The sequence below is a fragment of the Dreissena polymorpha genome, chromosome 13 (assembly GCF_020536995.1).
Source record: "Dreissena polymorpha isolate Duluth1 chromosome 13, UMN_Dpol_1.0, whole genome shotgun sequence".
Lineage (NCBI taxonomy): Eukaryota > Metazoa > Mollusca > Bivalvia > Myida > Dreissenidae > Dreissena > Dreissena polymorpha.
This window is the reverse complement of record NC_068367.1, coordinates 57,806,227-57,829,891: the sequence shown is the minus strand read 5'-3', so window position 1 is coordinate 57,829,891 and position 23,665 is coordinate 57,806,227. Positions and strand designations below refer to the sequence as shown.

The window sequence follows — 23,665 nt, the reverse complement described above, 5'->3', positions numbered from 1 at the left end:
AAACCCGATGTCATTCCGTAAAGGGTTAGCGACTCTATTAGATTATGGAAACAATCGTAACTGTCGTTTAAAAAATAAGTTGCATCGTCAGCATATAGGGACTGTTTGATTTCTACGTCAGGTTCTAGTGATATGCCTTTTATGTGTTTATTATATTGGATGTGATGTGATAGATACTCGATGCAAATAATAAATAGCGATGATGAGAGTGGACATCCTTGTCGAACCCCTCGTTCGATGTTAAAACTGTTTGAAAAGAAGCCATTGTTAATGATAATACTGTTAATATCGGTATAGAATAGTTTGACCCATTGAATGAGACTTTCACCAAAGTTCATATTTTCTAAGCAAGAGAACATAAATGAGTTTCTTCCAGGTTTTGGAATGAGTGATATTATACCTTGTTTTTGAACGTAGTTAGGTTTTCATTAATATATGAATGGTTTAGTGAATTAATTAAATGCGTTTTGATATCATTCCAAAATATTTTATAAAACTCAATGGTGATGCCATCAGATTCTGGACTTTTGTTATTTTGCATTGCTTTTAGTGCTAATCCACATTCATATTCATTTAGTAATCCGTCACACAATAGTTTTTCTTCTTAATTTAAATCGTGATGTGTATTTTTAAAAAGGGTGTTATTTTCAACATGTTTTCGTTTATAGAGGGTTTCGAAAAATAAACGTTGTTCTTCTAGTATTTGTTTGTTATATCTTCGCCATTGACTACTAATTTGTGTACAGTTTTTTGTTTACTTCTACGTTTTTCGATGTTTGCGAAGTATTTTGTATTTTGTTCATTGTGTTCAACATTCTGTGCACGCGCTCTTAGTATTATTCCATTGAGATGTGTATGATAGATTCCATCTAATTTTTTTTTTAATGTGATTTCATTTTCAATGTCGGTGGTATCATTTGTGTTTGTTTGATGCAATTGTTTTTCAAGTGTTTCAATGGTTTTGATGGCTTCAGTTTCAAGTTTGTGTGTTTCTTTTTGTTTAAATGATGTGTATCTAATTGTTGTGTAACGTATATTTCCTTTAATTACTTCCCATAAGGTGTTTGGGTTAACATCTTTATTATTTTGGACTGTATTTAATATTTCCTGTTTTATTTGTGTTTGATATTGTGTATCTAATAAGATGCTGTTGTTAATTTTAAAGTATCCTGGGCCTCTTTCAGGTTGTATATTGTGCAGTTTAAGTTCAACTAGAGAGTGGTCAGTCATAAATCCTGGTTTTATGTTACATGTGTCAATAATGTTGCAAAGAGACTCAGATATTAAAAAATAGTCTAATCTACAAAATATTGTTGGTTTTGTGTTTGAGTGCCAGGTGCATTTGCTTTCGTTTGGATATATTGTACGCCAGATGTCTATCGTATTGTAGTTTTCAATTATGTTATTTAAAATGTTTCTATTTTTAGGATGAGTATAAAGGTTTTCCTTCTTTTTATCTAATAATGGGTTAAGAACAGTATTGAAATCGCCACCGACTATAATGTTTTTATCTTGGTTATTATTTATAAAGGATTGTAATGTTTCGTAAAAAGTGGAATCATCTATGTTAGGGCCGTAAACGTTGATTAGTGTTAATTGTGTTGCGTGTATTTTAATATCTATACTTGCTTGTCTGCCAATTGTTATTTCGTTAAAGTTATCGACTGTGATCCCTATATTATTTTTTATTAGAAAGGCAATGCCTTGTTTATTAGTATGTTGCCCACTGAGATTGATGTCTCCCATTCATCTTTTAAGGTTTGTGCTTAAGTATGTGTCAAGTGACTTTCTTGTAATAGTCATATACAGTAGAATTGCAATAACTCGAGCTGGCGATTTCTCGAAAACTGGCGATTACTCGAGCATTTAAGAAAGTCCCTAGCATTTTCCTTTAATGTCTATATAAAAATACACGCGACAACTCAAACATGCGATTTTCGATAACTCGAGGTCGTGTGCCGGTTCCTGAAAGGCATTTCACACCTAATTAACTGGCAATTATTCGAGGACGCTTTCTCGTCTGGTCGGTGCTAAAAATATTCGAGTTGTGAAAACAGCGCAATCAAGCTGACAAAAGACGCTCGATTAGGTGTGAAGGTAGTTGCATTTTGAGAAACATTGCAAATTGTCATCCTTTGAGAAGCAGATGAAAGCTAAACAGTTTTAATGATAATTAAATAATTACCAGCAATCGATAATTATCGCGAAACGTTTTCCGCCATCAGTTCCGGGAAGCTAATGGGTTGCGACAATCTTCAATCCTTGACTTTGCGCAACACAAGTCAAGTCAAGACTAATGTACATAAAATGCAAAGTGTGTAGTGACTATGTTGTTTTTAGTGTGTGTTTTTTTTCATGCGCATGTACGTACCTTGTGTGTTTTTTTTTAATTATTATGCTACATGTACAGTGAATATTGATGAGACATTTTGATTATATATATGTTTTGTGTGCATGTTGAAATAATTAAAAGAATTTACGATCATCTTAATTGTTTTGTTTATAATACTGTAACCTTAAGCGATTTTTGCAAAGCCTTTCCTTTCTCTAGCACGGTCTTAAATAAATAATGCGTTTGCGGTCAGAATTAAGCATTATCAACCGAGACATTGAAAACAAATAATACCATGGATTACTCGAAACCTGCGATTACTCGAGCATCGATTTCGGTCCAGTGCTTCCTCGAGTTATCGCAGTTTTACTGTACTATTTTTTTTCGTCTAACCATTTGAAGATTTTTATGCGTTTATCTTTATTGTTTAGCCCTTTTACATTCAAAGTACATAATTTAATCATTTAAAATGGTGAAGGGTGCTGTAAATGATAATTTGTGTGTGCTTGTCCAGTTAGTTTCAATTTAAAAACATGTCCAGTTGCTTTCTATTATGAGACATAAAATGGCCATACATGCAAACAAAAATAGAAAACAAAAATTATGGATACAAGAGGATGAATATTCCCTAGAAATGAAGAAGTTAAAAGAAGTAATCACAAAGGTGAAAAGAAACCACAAAAAACGACTAGTCCCCAATGGAGACATAGAAAAAAAGTATAGCATCATCTACGTATAGTGGATGGACGCAAAAAAACACACAATAAACCAACACAAACATAAAAGTAATAAAGACAATATGTGTAACGGCAGCTTGGCTGAATATTACAAAATAAACAGACATATGCAATCAGTAAATAGTTAATTTCAGAATTATTTTTCGAAAAGTAATGTTTAAATAAAGTATCTTTCGTAGTATTTTTAAGAGCAGATATCGATCACTATAATGTTATTAATAATTATTAAGTTGATTTTTAATCAACAATATGTATAAGATTTTGTGTTGTCTCATTCCCCTTTTTTAAATGCAGATATAAACTTTTATAATGTTATTAAGAAATGAATAACTTTTTTTATTTATATAAGAAATCAGTAAATGTACTTCGTTTAGAATTCTTATGGAAGATAATTGTTATTTTCATGTGATCCTAAGTGCATAACAATAACGTATGCTTGACATAGAGTATTTACAAATTTATACATGTAATAGTCGAGTTAACTGAAAGATCTATTACGCGCTGGTTATGAGATTGTTGGTTAAAAACTTTGCACAATGAAGTTTGCAACAACGGGTGTCAATCTGAGGCGGTTACAAATAGGATTATTTTTTCAAAGATTTTCAGATTAACATGGAAAAAAAACAATTAAGTTTCATACACATGGATCAAAGATTTGGCAAATTAATAAAAATATTTTTTTCCAAATGTTTTGAAATAAACATAGAAAAAAAACAACAAATACGTTTCACGTGATCCTGCACCCTGAACATGAACATTTGTTTTAATGGTATATTTACTGAGTTTGTAATTAAAATTTGCCCAGAAATTAGATATGTATGATTCTTAACGTACTTTTATTATCATGAACTCTCGGCTGAATTGGGTCATATGCGATATAAAAAAACAAATACACTAGGTAAAATTAAAGAAAAAGCTTTTGGAAACTGATAGGAATTTTTGCATGTATAACATTTGCAACTGTTATCATTATTCCTAAATATTTAGGATAAGGCATTAGGCAATCCACTAAGCGAGACTTGGTGATTGTTCGTTTTAAAAGTGTTGCACTTTGGACTAAATGACTCAATAATTTTTTTAGTTTCGCGTGTTTAATATATGCTAAATATGATTAAGATAAACATATGTTTTGACTGGTATCATATGCCAAATGTTGCTTAAATAATGTTTATATGCGTGTTAATCAATATGCATACACAATTTAACAAATAGTAAAAAACAATAACAACGACTCCACCTGCCATGTAATGGGTTTGGTTATACTAAACAATCAAGATATTAAGGATGGCCTCAAATACTGAATATGGTATTCAATGCCATTCCTTGTATATAACAAGGTGAATGCGTATCTAGTAACAGTTTATTTATTCAGCAAAAATGATGAGAGTTAAAGTCAAATAAAACGTATCACATAAGTTAATTCATGCATAATTATCATCAACACAATTACTATTTAAAAACAACGATGGAAGCAATATGTCAATATGTACAATACATATGTGCAACTCTATGAAACTATTTTTATCAAATCAAATCCGTTACATGTTTACCTTTTGAAGAATAAAATGAAAATGTGAAACCTCCAAAACTGCTCTCTGAAGTTTTTTTTGCTTTGCATAACAATTACATTAAACAAATCTAGAACATAACACATTAGCACAAGTAAATCACGTATGTACATGTTAGTATTTATCAAGATATAGATCGAGATTACAATGATAAACTTATTATAAACAATTGACAAGACAAATAATCATCAGAGCAATACAGTTGATTTCTTGCAACAGATGATAGCATGTGTTTACTTGTGGAGCAACACAAAAATCAATAGCAGAGAATTATGACATGAAACATTACCCTTAATAATAGATACACATGTATATGCTGCCAAGAAATGTATGATGAAAATGCTTTTTATGCTCCCGGTAGGGTGGCATATAACAGTTGAACTGTCAGTCCGTCTGTCTGTCAGTCCGTGATTCCGTCCGAAAACTTTAACATTGGCCATACTTTTTACAATATTAAAGATAGCAACTTGCTATTTGGCATGCATGTGTATCTCATGGAGTTGCACATTTTGAGTGGTGAAAGATCAAGGTCAATGTCAATGTCAACCTTTAAGGTCTAAGGTAGAAAAAACATCAAGGGAGGTAATAAGCTTTAAAGGGAGATAATTATCTGTACCTGCCAAATGATAAACAAAAAATCAAAGCGGCGCAGTAGGGGGCATTGTGTTTCTGACAAACACATCTCTTGTTTAAACATGTTCTTGACCTGACATTGCTTGACACATTATAAATCATGCATGCGAATTATGTAAAATATTAAAAGTAACACTCAATAGGAGTTTAGTGTGGCCAAGAATTCATGTTGAAAGTACATGGTCCATAATGTTTTTACTGAAAATTGTGAAACAAACCTATTTTACTTTAAACACAAAGATTTGGTTCCCATACAATTGGCCCACAATGATGGATGCTGTGCTCGTATTGTAGCAGACTGACTGTGGGATCCACAGTCCTTCCCTCTTGGTAGCAAGAGTTGCCAGCTTCTTCTTACCTTCACCATCCAGCTGTAGGGTATTGTGGGATACCCCTCCACAGACCAGCACCTGTCCCAGAGCAGTCACATGCATACCATATGGGTTTTTTAGGTCTGGGTCTGTGAAGGTGTTGAGAACTAAGCCATCTCTGTCCAGGGTGTGGACCTTGCTGTGGGATTGGTTGGTGATAAATATCGTGTCACCTGAAGGACTAACTGCACACTTCCATACTGTCAAAGAGAGAAGTATCAATGTAGTTCATTATTTATATAATAATTATGTTAATATAGATACTCTTACGTTTACTCACACAAGTGTTTTGTTTTAATTAATCTGGTATGATTTATCTTACATTATGAATCATCACTGCATAAATGATTGTTTGAATGCTGAAACCCCATGACTTACATACATAAACAATAACATTAATCCAGAGGAAATGTACTCACTGACATAGCAGAGCTTGCTGACATGGTTATTATCATGGAATTATGTAAATGTTTCTTTTTAACGAATTAAAAAAGCTCTTCATCTGTTAAGAAAAGTCAAGAAAATACTGAAGCAAAGGAAGGACTGTATTGTTTAGATGTGTTTATTTACTAATGGTTACATTTTAATGTAGATTTAAAATAATTATTATTCTGTTATCTAGAATGGACAAACATGAAAATATGATTGTCTTTTGTGTAAAATGTTAAGTGTAATCTTCTATCTAATAAATCAAATGTTACCAGTATAAAAACATCACAGTTTACCTGTGTAATTGTCTGATGTATCCTCGTGTAGCTTTTTTAAGAGGGCTCCTTTCATTGAATACTTGTAAAGTGCAGTACCAGAAGTCAGATACAGTTCTTGCAGATTATGAGCAATACCATTACAAGAATGTTGAAACCGTAGCTTCCTGCCTTTAACCAGTCGCACACCATTCACGTCAACAAACTGGACCCCCTGTGTCTTATCGTAAACCACAACAACAGCTACTTCATTTTGTGTGATTTGACAAATGTCTTTAGGAGGGGCAGACAAATCACAAATTGCCACCACTCGGTATTGGTGATCTAGTAGCTTAATTAGTTTATTACTACCATCTGCAACAATGGTTGTATCATCAGAGAGAACACAGACGGCCCCGATATCACATCTGTATAAATCACTTGATATGCTCATATCATGCTCTGTCCATCCTTGCACAGTGAATACATGGCCTGTACCACCTAACACTGATGATTCCACGGTACTGAGAACAATCCTTCCCAGACCTTGCAATTTAGACAAGTAATGTAGAATATCAATGTCAGCCTGGAATGTCAGTGAACTTTCTACCTGCGAAGAGTTCTCCTTCAGATAAGTTTCAGACTGTTTAAGTTTTTCCAGACATTTCCTACTTGCAATAAAAGCGTGTTCTGATTTGCCCTTATCAACAATGTCATATACCGCATCACTGAGTTGTTTTAGTTCATTTTTAAGCTTGCTGCAATTGTCCGCATCAGTCTTGATAGAAGCTTTTAAACTGGTAAGCTTATCATCTAGCTCTTTAATTGTGTTTTTTTCAATATTGTCTAGAATTGTATTTATTTTCTTGTGTGGTTCACGTATTTCGAGTAATTGTTTGTTGTATGAAGCCTGAACAGTTTGCATGTTGGTGTTCCAATTTTTCTCAAGTTTTTTTAGTGTTTCCAGAATAGTTTTGATCTTTCTGGATAGTTGCTGCAAGTCTGGTGGAGGTCCATCGACTGATTCGGATATCGGTGTTACTTGAGCACATAGTCTGAAAGGAAAATAATATTTATATATAATTGGAATGGCCATTGTGCAAAACAATGTCTTAACTTGTGTTCATCATGTTTTTGTTGTTTTTAAAAATTTATTTTCAAGTATCAGGATATGGGATGTCTTCGTGTTAATACTGTTAATGGACACATAATTAATATTAGTAATGACTTTACTTGTACTCATGTTATATATTTTTTACAAAATAATAAGTAACAAACAATGATCTGTGTTTCATGGTCTAGCTATAACAAGGCAGACATTTGAAAACAAATACATGTCTAAATTACCTGTGGTTGAGAAATGCACAACTAGTGCAACAAAGCTCACTATGGTCATGACAAAACATTTCTAGACGTTTGTCTTCATGAAGGTCACATTTCTGAAGGAAATCCTCCACTTCCTTAGACACTGGCCACTTGCTTGTGTCTCCCCGTCCATATGCTACATGTTTCGAAAACAACTGACCATGCAGGTTAAGGCATTCTCCGCAATAAAACTTGAGACAGTTATCACAGTAAAACTCTGCCCACTGGTCAATATTGTGCTCTAGACAAGGCGAACAACAAAAGTCTGTAAATGAATCACAGCCTTTATCAACAGTTGACTGAGAAAAGGTCGCCATCTTGAATATTTAGACTAAGAAAAAGAATCCTGTTAGATCGCAGTTTTATATTAACTTAACTATTTAATATTGTCCAGTAACACAACAATATGCTTTTCAAATAAACAAACACTAAGAACTTAAGTCAGATTTCAAGAAACTTAAAATTGTTTAAAATAACCAGAACCAGATCAACTTTTGATAACTTCAACTGTTTGTATTATAATGACACAACAAGCAAACAGAGTAACTATGCAAGTATGTCCTGTGAGTTTAAGGTTTAACGATAATCAATAATCATACGGCAAGTGTATATGTCCTTTTATAAGGTGTACAGACACTTTGATATAACCAATGCCTTAACTTATTGATCCACTACTTTGGTTTGCATAAAGCTTATTATTTTGTGAAGAGTTTAAAAAAAGAAACGCTCATTAAAAACCTGATACGTGTTTATTTTTTTGTCGCATTTATAAATTATATTTTAATGCTCCTCACATGGTGTATTCTAAAGCAGATATATGCGCATAGTTCCAGGTAATCAAGGAAAGTGAATAAATATATGTATATTTGAAATGTTATACATGTAAAGAACATAATGAGCTTTTCAACATGTTTGCTAAGTATATACAACACAGGAGGGCCATGATGGCTTGAATAGCTTTAACGTCCACGTGTGTTTGAGGTACACCAATTGTTTTTGGACACACATGATCAGATTTGAACTTGACCTTAAATATAAACATTCTGACAAAGTTTTATCAAATCTAAGTAATACATGTGACCTCTTTAGTGATTTGACAAGGTCTTGAATTTTTGCTGTTACTACTTTTTAGCTCACCTGAGCACAATGTGCTCTTGGTGAGCTTTTGCAATCGCCTTTTGTCCGTCATTCGTCGTGCGGCATCAACATTTGCCTTGTTAACACACTAAATGCCACGTTTTTATGTTCCGATCATTATGAAACTTGTCCAGAAGATTTGTCCCCATTATATATTGGACGAGTTCGAAAATGGGTCAGGTTAGTTGAAAAACATATCCGCCATGGGGCGGGGCATATTTCTTATATGGCTGAATATGGCCTTAGCAAAATCTTGTTAACACTCTAGAGGCCACATTTGTTGTATGATCTTCATGAAACTTGGTCAGACTATCTTGAATGAATTCAAAAATTGTTCTGGTTTGTTGACAAACATTGCAGCCAGGAGGCAGTGCATTTTTCCTAATATGGCTATATAGGGCTATGGTTAAACCTTGTTAACACTTAAGAGGCCACATTTATTGTCCGATCTTCATGAAACTCGGTGAGAATATTTGTCCCAAAGATATCTTTAACTAGTTTGAAAATCTTTCCAGTGGGTTAAAAACATGGCGGCCAGGTGACGGGGCATTTTTTCTTTACATGGCTATAGTAAAGCAGTGTAACACTTCAGAGGCCATATTTATATCTTATCTTCATGAAATTTGGTCAAAATATTTGACCCAATGATATCTTTGACGAGTTTGAAAATTGGTCCGGTTGGTTGAAAAACATGGCCGCCAGGATGGTGCATTTTTCCTTACATGGATATAAAAAAAACTTGTTAACACTCTAGAGGCAACATTTATAGTCCGATCTTCATGAAACTTGGTCAGATTTTCGTCCCAATTATATCTTGGAGTAGTTCAATAATTGTTCCGGTTGGTTGAAAAACATGGCCGCCAGGGTGCAGTGCAGTTTACCTAATATGGCTATATAGGGCTATGGTTAAACATTATTAACACTCTAGAGGACACATTACGTGTCCGATCTTCATGAAAGTTGATCAGAAGATTTATCCCAATGATATCTTTGACGAGCTAGAGAATGGTTCCGGTTGATTCAAAAACATTGCCACCAGGGGCAGGGGATTTGGTCCATATGCTATAGTAAAAACTTGTTAAAACTCTAAGTCACATTTTTGTCCAATCTTCATTAAACTTTGTCAGAATATTTGTTTCAATGGTATCTTAAATGTGTTCGAAAATGGTTCCGGTCTGTTGAAAAAAACGTGGCCGCCAAGGTGCGGGGAATTTACAGTGGGGTTAGGGATTTTGTTCCGGGATTAATCTCTTTAGAATCCCTAAAAATTAACCCTTATTCAGCCGATTTTTAGGGATTAATCCCTTTTCACCGCGTTTCGTCCGATTTCATCGAAATTCAACTGTTCCCGGTGTTTTTCTGATGAATTCATCTCTTGAAGGAATAAATCTCTACGCATGCGCAGTCTTTTAGAGGTGAATTTGGATAAGATAAGATTAACTTCTACGCATGCGCAGTCGATGGCAGGGATGAAATGAGATGAAACGGCGAGGTTAATCAGTGATGTAAACGAGTAAGCGGGGTGTAAACAACAGTGTTTAGATGAAGAATTTACTTTTGTCGGTGTCATTCATAATACAATTTGACATCTCGCCTCGACGATGATCGCTCCGCCTACTTAGTCACGTGGCTTAGCGGTTAGAAAACCTAGACAAGCTAACACCAAAGTGGCTTCTTTGCCTATAGATTGCCTATAGATTACGCGATATTCTGCATGATTTATATGGACTTTTTTTCCCCCTATAACACTGATAAAAGGAGGATTTTGTCATATATTTATTAGTTTATATAGAACATAAGCTATGTATAACGGGTATTTCTGTACTTTAAACGAGCTCCAAAACGCTTGCGCTCTTACCGAAATCAGGGACCCATCCTGTTTGTATAGGTCCCTGCCGAAATCTAACCTATTACTACGTGTTATGGTGGTATAAGTAATAAATTAATACCTCTACACTGGTATTTACCCATGTTATTTACGAAAATACTAACGAAACGTTGTGTCCAAATGTATTTGACACGAATAGCGCTTTAAAACTGGAATTTCGCTTTAGTTTTGCACGCTTTCTGACGCCGAGCGGGTACCGAAATTCCCAAAAGTACTATGTATAAAAGTGATATTGAGCATTGCTTATGGGACATTTATCAATCATTATAATTAAAAGTGCAGAAAACGGTGGCATCGATACGTTTTTATTAAAATAGTAACATAACATAGTTTTCACTTGTTTCGGACATGAACAGCGATTTATAACATTGATTTCGTTAAGTTACGCAAATACCATTATTCCCAATAAGTTTACATATACACGTGATATAATTCTTACGTAATATTGCTTACATAACATTTTCAGTTTCTTAAATAAATTAATTTTCTATAAGGGTGATTTTGGTAATTCTACATATTGAAGCTTCCACTCGCACGTGTCAAGACCACATTTCCGCGTTGGAAATTGTATACATAAAATTCCTCTTACGTATCTATCTGGATACCGACTGTCCGAGATAAATCAACCTTATTTACACCGTTTCTTTATAAAAAAAATTCTCTATTTTTTCGAACAAAATAAACGAAACTCGTTAAATAAATGAGAACTAGGCATTCGGCTTGTCGAGAAAATGGAGGACAGGTCGTTAGCAACCGGCGCGCTCGATTTATCGATCACTGATTGGTCGATAGAAATTTAGATAAGAATCTGATTGACAGTTGGCGATATGTCAATTTCAATATTATTCTGCACACAGAAAAGTGTTCCGTAGCCTATAAAACACGTCCTTTGTAAATTCAACAAAGAAAGTTTTTTCATAAACGCCGAGGATTCCAGAAAATAACTTTGCGTGTTTTTAAAACGATACAGCTAGGATATTTGCCATGCAGCACGCAGATCGTTCATTTCGTTCTATAAATCCTGTTCTTGGTCATGTGTCTTGATTCGCATAGTATGAAATGTTATTATTGCGGCTTAATTTATTATAAAATATGTTTTGGCGATGTATGAATGTTTTGTCGTATTAATTTGCGTTTTAGATAAATCATTGGACAACATTGTAAAAATTATAGAGATAACAGACAACGGCGACCGTCTAAATTTGTGTTAAATATTTGAACATCCTTTATATACTTTATTGGAAAAAATATATAATCTGTTTTACCGATACTCATCATAATTAGTTTGTATCATACTATCCTCCGATTACCTGTATTAAGCAGTTAAGGGAACGGATAAAATAATTTCTGAATTAATGCAAACAATGCCGCATTAAACGATTTAGCTTTGAATATTTATTTAATCCGAGTTAAATAAATGTTTAAATGGTTTATTTACATTGTGATTAACCACTCAAAGCCAATAGTCCCATACACACCCGCAAATTACATCAACTACTTGCGTAGTTTACTCGGAATAAATACATCACATCCGAAAAGCAAGAGTACATGATTGTAATAGGCATTAGGCCAACACAATTTCGCAAATTCGATTCACGATACATATTTGTACAAACTGAAATAGTTATTTAACTTTTTTTTTAACTCATCAATCTATTTATTTAACAAGTTTTTTTTATCGGTTTATCTTTTTAAGAGCAACATTGACACGTATAAGTGCTCAAGAATTTCATAAATACAAACGTTCGCAATTTGTTCAAATACAATTTATGCTACTATCAAAAGATTTGATAAAATTGGCATATATTGGCTGCTAAGGTAATTCATGTGATGTCACTCTCGCCAGAAATTTGCCGCATGATTTTGAGTGACTATCTGTGGACTGTTAAAATGTTTCAAATCTTTGTATATTTATAGTTTTGTGTTCATATGCACATGAGCATCTCATCTGGATTTCCAAATTTATTTTTTAGAAACGCTGTATGTGAACAATTTCAAAATATATTTTATATATTTTTCAAGCTTTTCGTCGCATTGTAGTCAGAAATAAAATTGATAGTGTTTATATACTCAAAGAAAATATTTACAAATATGTAAACTCAATAAACAACCAGTTTCCAACCAATTTGCTCTTAATATTTGGTATTTTGTGTGTCGTTTTCTTAAAGATCAAGATATAAATGGGTAGAATCTTTTTTATTCTATGTTAAGCATTGTGAGTTTTAAAATACATGGGTTATGTTATATTTGGACAAGTGGCTTTTTTAGTTCAGGGCAAGTAGATTTTCAAAGTACCCCGGTACTTTCAGTATTGTTCTAATCTTACATGTGTACAATAGAACTTGGTACTGTGAAATAGTATATGAGCGAGACAGGACTTGTCTTTGCACTTTTTTTGCAAAACCAAGTATTATTTAATTATGGAGCAACACATAAATTAATAGTAAAAATGGAATATTCCCCATGTTTTGTTTAAACGATTGAGTACAGAGTGATTTAACTAAATATTAAAATAATGTGAACTTTAGATGTGAAGTACGGTTGGAAATAACATGCAAAAGCAAGCTTTTTAACTAAAACAATATTAAAGCAATAAGCATTATATAGTTAATGCCACACGTCACCATAGATTGAACTTAACACAACAAAATGCTTGTTAACCGGTAAAATAAATATACACATTACATGAACACATACATTTGCATCACATATCTTGATGTCAATATGAACTACAACAGTATTAGTGATATTTTTTAACACATACAATACATGCAATACAGTGTATTTATTATGATGTAGAGAACATTTTTTAGTGAATATCACTATGAGAGAGTTAATTATTATTGATCATAACATATCTTTAATGTATCTGACTTAATGTGCAGAATAAACACAAATGTATACACTGTACATTATATTCCATTACGATTAACATACTGTAACATGCGTATTATGTTTTTCTTATGGATTACAGAGTGATTACAAAACAACACATGATACGCATATTTGATGCTATGACTATTGAATAATTATAGAAAACAGAGAAACAACTTCATTGTTTTTCAATATCACTTTACTTAACGTTTAGGTCAAAGACCTTCATCAGGAGTAAAACATTTTGTAATAAAATAAAGGAAATGACGTCACAATCACATGACGTCAATTGCAACAACGTCAAAGTTTTACATACTCTTTGGCGTTAATATTAACATATAACCAAAATAATATATAGCATCATTATAAAAAGCATAAAGTTCATATATGTATATGTTATCTAATTAACTAGATTATTAAAGTAGGATCAGTTATGATACAAAATTACTGGAAAAATGCAATTTGAATGCGAATATGTTAAATGAACCAGTAAAAACTACCTTAAAAATAGAAAATTAGAAGAGAACTTTAGAATTCATACCTAGGAAAGCTATAGTTCTTAGGTAATGCATCCAAGAACATTCTTTTTTTAAGAGGCGTTCCCAGTTATTTTGTATTTTTTTTCAATAGAAACAAAAGAAAAATCATCAATGCTATGTCCAGCAGAATTAAAATGTTCTGAGACATTCCTAAAACAGTCAGGAAAATGTTTAATGTCAAATTTATGGCTATTCATTCTTTGACTACATTTTTGATTAGTTTGACCAACATACTGTTTTAGACATTTTGTACATGTTATTTAGTAAATAACACTAGATGATGCACAATTTAAGTTATTCTTAATAGTAAATTGTTTATAAGTGTAGAGTTGGTAAAACCATATGTTTCTGTAATATAATCACAATGTGTGCTGCGTTTTCTGTTGCACTTCATAACTGAATGGATTTTTAATATTTTATTATTATTAAGATTTGTATGTACTAAGATATCCTGCAAGTTTCTGGGTCTTTTGAAAGCCTCTAATGGCTTATGACTATATACTTGTTTCACACTCTAATTACGCGATAACTTAAGCAGATTCCAGTAATTGTTAAGAAAATTCCCAATGTTAGGCAGTGAAGGGTTGTAAGAACATACATCATTTAATAATTTTCATATTAGCTGACTTTTTAACACTAACTTCTAGTGCATCTTCCATAGATAGCATTGACGATTTTTGAGTGCTTTGTCTATTACCTCTTTTGGGTAATTACGTGAAAGAAAAAATCATTGAGATGAGCTAGTTCTTTTGTATAGGTATCATTATTAGAAGTGATTCTTCTATAACGTTTAGCCCGTGAAAATGGAATATTAGCTTTACAAGACATAGGATGGCATGAAGAATATTCAATATATTGATGACATTTAGTATTCTTTTCATGAACTGTTGTTTGAATGCAACCATTGTCATCCTTAGAAATATTAAAAAAACAGCACTTTCCTTACAAAAATTGTATGTAAATTTAAGTGTTTGATGAAAACAATTAATTTCTCTGATGGAATGTATGAGATCTTTTTCGGAATGGTTCCAAATCATGAAAATGTCATCAAGAAATCTAAGCCATATAACAGGCTCAAACTGGCAATATTTTAAGAAATTTTCTTCCAATTGGCCCATAAATAATGATGCCTAACTAGGTGCCATTTTTGTACCCATGGCAGTGCATAAGAATTGCAAATAATCAACATCATTAGATTTAAAATGATTTTTGCTTAAAACTAGTTTTATAAGTTCTGATACTGAAGTGATAAAAGATTCAGATTTATTATTTTTACGTAAAAATAGTTACATGCTTTTATACCATCATCATGAGGGGTATTACTGTAAAGTGAGGATACATCTAATGTAACTTAGTACGATTCGGTTGTTAAGTCTTGCAAACCATGTAATTTCTTAATGAAATCAGAAGTGTCTTTTAACATAAGATGGTAAACATTCCATGTAAGACTTTAAAATTGTGTCGATATGGAATTAATATTTCAGCCTATTACAGCCTGATATAATTGGTCTACCTGGAAAGCCTAATGGTAGTTTAGTATCATGCACTTTATGAACTTTAGGCAATAAATAAAAGAGCGATGTACGGCTGTCTTTTGATGGGTAAATATTTTTAAAATCAATTTCTTTGCAATCAATAGTTTTTATGACATATTCTATGTCTTTTCGAAACTGTTCATGTGGATTCTCACTAAGTACCTCGTAGTATGTGCTGTTGTTGAGTTGTCGTTGGGTCTTAGCAATGTAACTTTTTTGTTCATGATTACAAATTTGGATCCTTTATCAGATTTTTTAATCACAATACTGTCATCTTGGCCTAAAGATTTCAAAAGCTTCTTGTTCTTCTTGTGAAAGATTTGACTTCATGTTCCACTTGCGCTTGGAAGTTAAAATTTCATGTGTTATGGCTTTTATGTAAAAGTCTTATACTGTATCTCGCCCTGCGGGTGGAATACATGTGGAGTTTTCTTTTGTTTGGTATTTGCAGTCTTGGTCTTCGGATGTTTGTTCATATTCTATATAAGTCCACAACTTAAAATTCTGACAAGAATAGAAACATTAAAATTTATACTCATAAACATCATCAAATAGAATTAATCAAAATACTGACACTTTCACTGTGTTGTAACTTCGCAAGGCAATGTTATTGCTTACATGCCATCTAGGGATTGCATGCTTAGAAATTTGCAAAATAAATTTTATTAAACAGTTCTATTCAATTCACAGTGTGTTTGCTGTCAACTGATCAACTGTTAAACAATCATCTTAAATTAAACATATTGAAAATAAAATGGAAAGACAAATACATGTACAACACATTCTCAACGAAATGTAATAACTGTCATAACAGGAAAGTTCAACGACAAACTATCAAAGTATAAGTGTGTTACATTTTTGACAACTTTCGCCCAGTTTCGGATAAAACAGACACATAAATATCGTCTTAAATCTTCATTTTGACAGCCAAAACGACTCCTACAGACACCGTGATTGGTTCAATAGATTTATTTTACATTAAATTCACACAGCCAAACCTTTTATATTGGTTGAAACAAAAACTGCAAAACTACTAAAAACCTACCTTGAAATTCATGTCCGACCTTGAAAAAACGCAGGAATTTTATCCGAAAATTAGCAATTGCCAAATCCGCCCTACAGTATTCTTTGTTATATAAGCTGAAGTTAATTCGAACCAGCAAAAATCAAAAGAAAAACGGTAAATTTTAAATGCCCGCACTCAACAATCTTGCTGTAGGTTCTACTTGTTTGCGAAACGGTAGTCACAACTTAAAGTCGTTTTCTCGGAAACGATGTCAGCGCCGGAATAGCAAAAATCGCGTTCCCAGCCACATACAATGACTAAAATTAGTATTCATATGATTTTAATATTGATTTATTAGAGAGTTAATTTGTATGCTTTAATGCATAAGTTAGCTAGACTTATCAATACATATGTTCGGGTCTCATTTAAAAATAAATGTAAACACAATCACTATCAAAACCCTGCTTGTTTGTCACATTTCTTTAATAATTTGTTGTCCTCAAAAATCAAAAGATTCCATTCCAACAATACAAATCTAATAGCTTTTAACAAATTTAGCAACATTTCTTTTATGACCGATTCGTCAAAGAAACAAAAAATCCCAACCAATTAACAAAATGCATAGAGCACAAAACAACAAAATTACATTCTCAATGTATTAGTGAGACAAGGACAATAAATGTAACATGTTAAATTTAAAAAAATGTTTACGTAACGTAACCAATTAATGTAATTCCTAAAATGCCCAATATCCTTAAAAATATTGCTCAATACTCTATGTTACTATATAACATATGGCATTTTATCTATGGCATTTTTACCACTTTACTTTTGGCATTTTACATCTGACATTTTTACCTATGGCATTGTTACTTCTGGTATTTTTACCTTTGGCAATTTTACCTCTGGCATTTTACTAACATTTGAAATCAAGTATCAGATAACCCCAGCGATAGCGCACCTCAAGTAGTTAGTGGGCACCCTACTGTGCCCTGACATTGGTCCCCAGCAATTTAAACACATCTAAGCATATTCAGCCTCAGCAATGATCTGCTTAATTCCTTTAATAATGGTTGTATACCCTTGGTATTGGTCAGCATTTGTATTACCATTTTAATTCAATATATAAGGAAAAATGCTAATGAATAACATGACTGATTTTTTTTTAAAGAAGAAAGAATAGTGACATAAACATATTTTCATAATCATGTTGTTCATAGGAACATAATGAATGGTTTTACATCAACTGTTTAGAAAATTAAAAAAAAGTGATGGAAATATAATTACCTTTATTCAAGAAAAAAATATACCCATTTTTTAAAAGTGATACGCTAGTTCTAAATAATACTTCGCATTATTACAGGCATGTTTCATAATACTCTTTATGTTGTTGTTTTTAGCTCACCTAAGCACAAAGTGATTTTTGTTTATTACCGGAGTAAACCCCCTTCGGAAGAAACACTCTTACCTAAAAACAGCATAGCGTTATAGGGAAACCAAGCTACATATAAAACAATACATAACAATCCCCCTTTTTAGAAGAATTACCGTTTATTGTTAAGAAAAAACAAGCCAAAATGTTTAGGTTTACGGTAAATCTCTAGGCTTTGCAATTATCACATGACCAACTTTGGAAGTTAAAGCTATGTTTTTGTAAATTATGCTCGTGAAATTGATTTTGCAAAAATACATTTCCGTATAAAAGTATAATATTTTGATATTTTCAATTCGTTTTAATAAATCATATCTGTTTTTGTATGTAAAATATTAGTACTCCACCAGTTCGGCTGAACTCAAGTCCAGCAGGATACAATTTCAAATAATGTTGGCTGAAATTAAAGGCATGTTGAGATTAAGTGACAGATAAACCATGTAAAGTTTAAGGTCATTATTCAAGGTAAAATAAAGTGTAAGAAATAAATGCTTTTAGACTTATTTTCAAGTATTAATTTACATATGCGAATGTTGGCAGGTGAATGTTGTGATAATGGCAAAATTTGTGAATGTGTTAAAACCAAATTATAACATAATAGTTGTTTGAATCGCATACATTTATGCCTCTCTTCGAAGAAGAGGGGGTATATTGATTTGCTGGATGTCGGTCGGTCGGTCTGTCGGTCTGTCTGTCTGTCAGTAGACCAGTTCGTTTCCGATCAATAACTCGTCAACGAATTGATCGATTCGCTTGATACTTCACATGTCTCTTAGCCATGGACAGTAGATAATCCTTATTGGAATTGCGGTCACTAGGTCAAAGGTTAAGGTCACTGTCATAATAAGTGTGAAAATTGATTCTGATCAATAACTCATCAACGCATTGACCGATTGGCTTGATACTTCCAATATGCATTGGCCCTGGACAGTAGATGACCCCTATTGACATTGGGGTCACTAGATCAAAGGTCAAGGTCACTGTCACAATAAGTGTGAAAATCGTTTCCGATTAATAACTCGTCAACAAAATGACCGATTGGATTGATACTTTACATGTGCATTTGTCTGGACAGTATATGAATCCTATTTCAAATAGGGGCACTAGGTCAATGTCACTGTAACAATAAGTCTGAAAATCGTTTCCGATCAATTACTCGTCAGCAAATTGGCCGATGTGCTATATGCTTCACATGTGCATTGGCCTTGGACAGTAGATGACCTCTATTGAAACTGGGGTCAATAGGTCAAATGTCAAGGTCACTGTCACATTAAGTGTGAAAATCGTTTCAGATCAATTACTCGTCACTGAATTGATCGATTGGCTTGATACTTCTCATATACATTGGCATTGGACAGTATATTACCCTATTGAAATAGGGGTCACTAGGTCAACGGTCAAGGTAACTGTGAAAATAAGTTTTAAATTGGTTTATGTTCTATATATCATCAAAGTATTGAGTGATGGCCCTGTTTGGGGGGCATCTGCCTCGGATCGCGGAGCTCTTGTTATTATTAACCATCCTTAAATCCACTGTTTGCAGAGCATAGAAAAAGATGTTTTGTTTGTTTCAAATCTATTCTGTAAAATTTAATAAGCTAGGCTCTAAGAGATAAGCCTGCGCAGCCTTAAAAGGCATATTAGAGACGGCACTCTTTCTTCCTGTACTGCATTATGTACTATGTTTCAAAGCGACTTCCTTGAAACGAAAAATTCTAGTATGGGGGGCTAATTATCGACGACACTTTACACATGCATGAAGAATGAATTACTCGAAGAGGGGCTTAAATGGCTCGATTATCTACGAGGAGGTATTTTGAATCTGTTAATTGGTAAGTATGGTATCCACAACTGTGAACATCGCTAATTTTGCTCTTTCTCTCAGTTGATATATAATTAATGCATTTTAAAAGTTTTAAGTGTTGTTAATGTAAATGTAGATATGTTTTATTTGATTAAACGCCTATATCCATACACAAGTGCATATTCAATAGCGTTTTACAACACATTGACAAATAGCATACACACTTTCAGAGCATACAATACCAATCACTTTACAAATAAAAAATCGCAATAATCAAGCATTTGAAAGATAAACATATATTTATGTGATATATTTATTGTAAGAATATAGTAATACTATGTTCTCAGTAGTTTTTTGCATGCGCTATCCCATATCTAAGTATGATAACTCAAACAATAGAACTAACCCACTCATCTATTGAAAAGCAAAATTTCTTAAAATGTAACAGGGTCTAGAAATTGATACTCATAAGACATCTCCGTCGTTTCACACATGAATTGGCCATGTAATTTATGGTATCTAATTTCATCGGGCCTCTTCCAAACAAACATCATTTATCTGGCATATCTCTTAAAAAAAACACTGCAATACACACTAAACTTAAACTCTTGAATGATTTCATTCTAAATTGTAATGTTTCTTCCTTGTTTAATGCAACGTGCCACATAAATGGCAAATGAAAAGCATGTACTCCTAATATTTACGTCTTTCAATTATGATATTTGACATGAATTTATCATGATAACATTCGGGGTTGAAAGTCTGTATACTTTTGCTTTGTTCAAACAAATAACGGCTAGCAGGATACCTTATTGAGAAACGAAACAAAATTTCCGAAGCATTAATGTGTTATTCCTTTTAGAGTCAATAGATACTCGTGGTGTTGCATCACGACAAGTCTATACTCCACCGTTACCGAGTGACTTTGATTGTTCACTGCCCGGGGTAAATAGTTTTGAAATGAAATGTATGAACTTACATGGCATCACTTACCGAATAAGTTTATTTATGTTTGTGTTGATGTTTCCGTAAATTCAAACGGTCTTCATCTGTACGAAAATAGCTTCAGTTAATTGCAAAAATGAAAACAATTCATGTTGAATTATTAATTTTTTAAATGACGTCAAATTGTTTTGCATGAAGTGACATTCATTATATCATGTAATGCCCTAAAAATGCAGTATTTAAATCCATACATACTTATAAAAATGCAGACATTTAGAATTTGGGGCAAATTAAATACAAATAATCATTTACTCATCGAATTGCACACGCTATGTAGGGTACGCGAAATAACGTAATACAAACGGTATTTGGGATTTAATCCAGAAGATTTGGCGTTTCTTATTGAATTGGTTGATTAATATTTTTATTTATTTATACTCAAATTCCAAATGTATCCATCTGTCTAGATGGTTGGTGAAAAAATACAATTATGTGAAAAATACATGAAAGCAATTGTTTTTTTAAAATATTTTTTGTAAAATGTTGCCATTTAGTTTCTTAATGTATTGTTCTTGATTCTTATTTTATGTATTGACATCATTTGTTTGTTAAACTGTGCTTTCTAATTTTATTTTGCTTACGTACACAACGTCTCTTACTTTAGTCTGGAAAAAAAGAAGCCATTAGTTAGTAAGTTTGCAGCGTTCATGGCCCGAATGAAATAAGAACTGTTTCCAGAAGATAGGGGTGCATTCCTCTATCTACAACAACCCCCAAAAAGAACTTGTAACCAATTTTAAGTATAAGATGTTTGAGAGTTAATGATGGTAAATTGTGTTTGCAAATAGAAGAACGAAACATATAAGAGACGAAAATATATCGCCTTATGTTGATAAAAGAGAAAGACAACGACTTAGCTAGATGAAATGGACCGCCTTCGTGTATGAAAAAAATAATATTGAAATACAACGTTTTTGCATTTTCATTGATAAACTATTTGAACGAACAAGTGAACGATCGTTGGTTTGTTAAACTAACACCAAACGAAAAACGAGACACACGTATATCTGGGACTAATTTCTGATTCACTTAGCAACACAAATATTTACAAATATCGAGTATTTGAAAACGCACTGACTGACCTACACTACTCATTATACAAAGGCTATTTAAATGCAATGCTCATCATTTTATTTTTCTGCGAGAGAGATTCTGCAAACGGAGGCAAGCTGAGCAGATGTTCCCTCTTCATTAGCAATCGTTTAGTTTTTGTATATAAACATGCGTATCTGGAAACACCTGCAATTGTCGTTAAAACTATAGAATATAATGTACTTTACCCTGCTATTGAATATCATTTTGGTCCGTGTTGAGTTGTAGTTATGAATATACACATGCAATTCTACTGCAAAATATCCCAGCAGAAAAGTTTATGTTCACTATTTAATAATGTATACAGGTAGGTAATGACACTTTGATCAAGGTATTCTTTCATAAGTATCTTTATGAAACTGATGCTTAACAGTTTGAAATCAAGCTATATTAGATTGGTGCTACATGTACAATTTGAATGTGAAACAAACAGTAAAGCAATTGATGATACACACACACACTAAAATATGGTCTCATTGGGTATGACTTGTTGAGCAGTTTATGCCTCTTATTAATGTTAATTAACGATAATTAATTGTAATTCTTTGTTTTTGAAAGTGTTACGACATTATAATAAACCAAATTGTATTGTTACAGCTGCCATGTTCAGTTAGTAAAACTTACGGATATTCATTACATGTATAAGACTTGAATGTAATTAAAGCAAGTGATATTTACTACATTTAGTATACTCGCATTAAGTAGATCATGATTCTTATGGTGAGGATGACAGACGTCAGTGAGGTTCCATACCATAGGTTGTAAATCAGACGTATGCGATGCATGTACACCTGGAATAGGCAATATAATATATCTGGATGAGAATTAAAACCTCGTTCGCTTTTTCATATTATCTGTTATTTTGAACTAGCTATTATTTGTTTTAAATAATATGATATTATAAAATTTACTGTATCAATACATGTGTACTCCCGTAGATATTGCAGCAATAATATTGCGGGAATACTTATGCTAGCTTGGAGTGTAAATAAGGTGAACAATTCTAAAATCACGCGGTAGAGCACAATTGAATAGGAACCCGGCCAGACAAATCCCCGAATACATCGGCGCCAAACGTCCAAAACTATCGATTGTGTCAGACGTCCCACATATGTCGTGGCAGTAGGTAATTCGTGGATGAATTTCTAGATAGAATTTGAGGGTGTGTGTGTAGAAGGGTGAGGTATACGAAAAATTATACCGCCTTTCTATCTGAGCTCGCTTTAAAAGCGACGCTGGAAAGTGTCTGCCTGATTGAAACCGGGAGGTCTCGGGTTCAATCCCATTGTGGTCGGGGATATGTCTTGCTATGTTACATTCAACAATTTAAAAAAATTGGATAGTCCAGCCCTGTCACAAAATTACGAAATTACTTACATCATGTTCGAAGACAAACTCATTAATTTCAATGATATGCGTCGATATGCATTTGCTTCGTGGTCTGGAAAATAGCTTGCTTTAATATTTAAAAAACAAAACAAAAAAAAAACAAACATGGTACTTATATTAACGGTACGTAATGCGTATGTGGTAATGCATGCCCACCTTCGGCCTAGGTATGATTACCTGTCTTTCAAGATCTACATACCTGCCAAATTAAAACATTACACGTATTTCGGACACGGCAAAGGGGCCGTCAAACAGCAGGCCAACAAAGAACAACG

General features: G+C 33.0%; 1 protein-coding gene across 1 annotated transcript; it reads right to left on the bottom strand.

Annotated features, from left to right (window-relative positions):
- Window positions 1–4,501: 4,501 nt before the first annotated feature.
- LOC127856275 (uncharacterized) lies at window positions 4,502–8,228 on the bottom strand. Its single transcript, XM_052392379.1, has 3 exons — window positions 7,672–8,228; window positions 6,367–7,379; window positions 4,502–5,841 (listed from the first exon to the last, which is right to left on the bottom strand). The coding sequence occupies exons 1-3, from the start codon at window positions 8,004–8,006 to the stop codon at window positions 5,489–5,491; spliced, it is 1,701 nt and encodes a 566-aa protein (XP_052248339.1). The 5' UTR covers window positions 8,007–8,228; the 3' UTR covers window positions 4,502–5,488.
- Window positions 8,229–23,665: the final 15,437 nt, after the last annotated feature.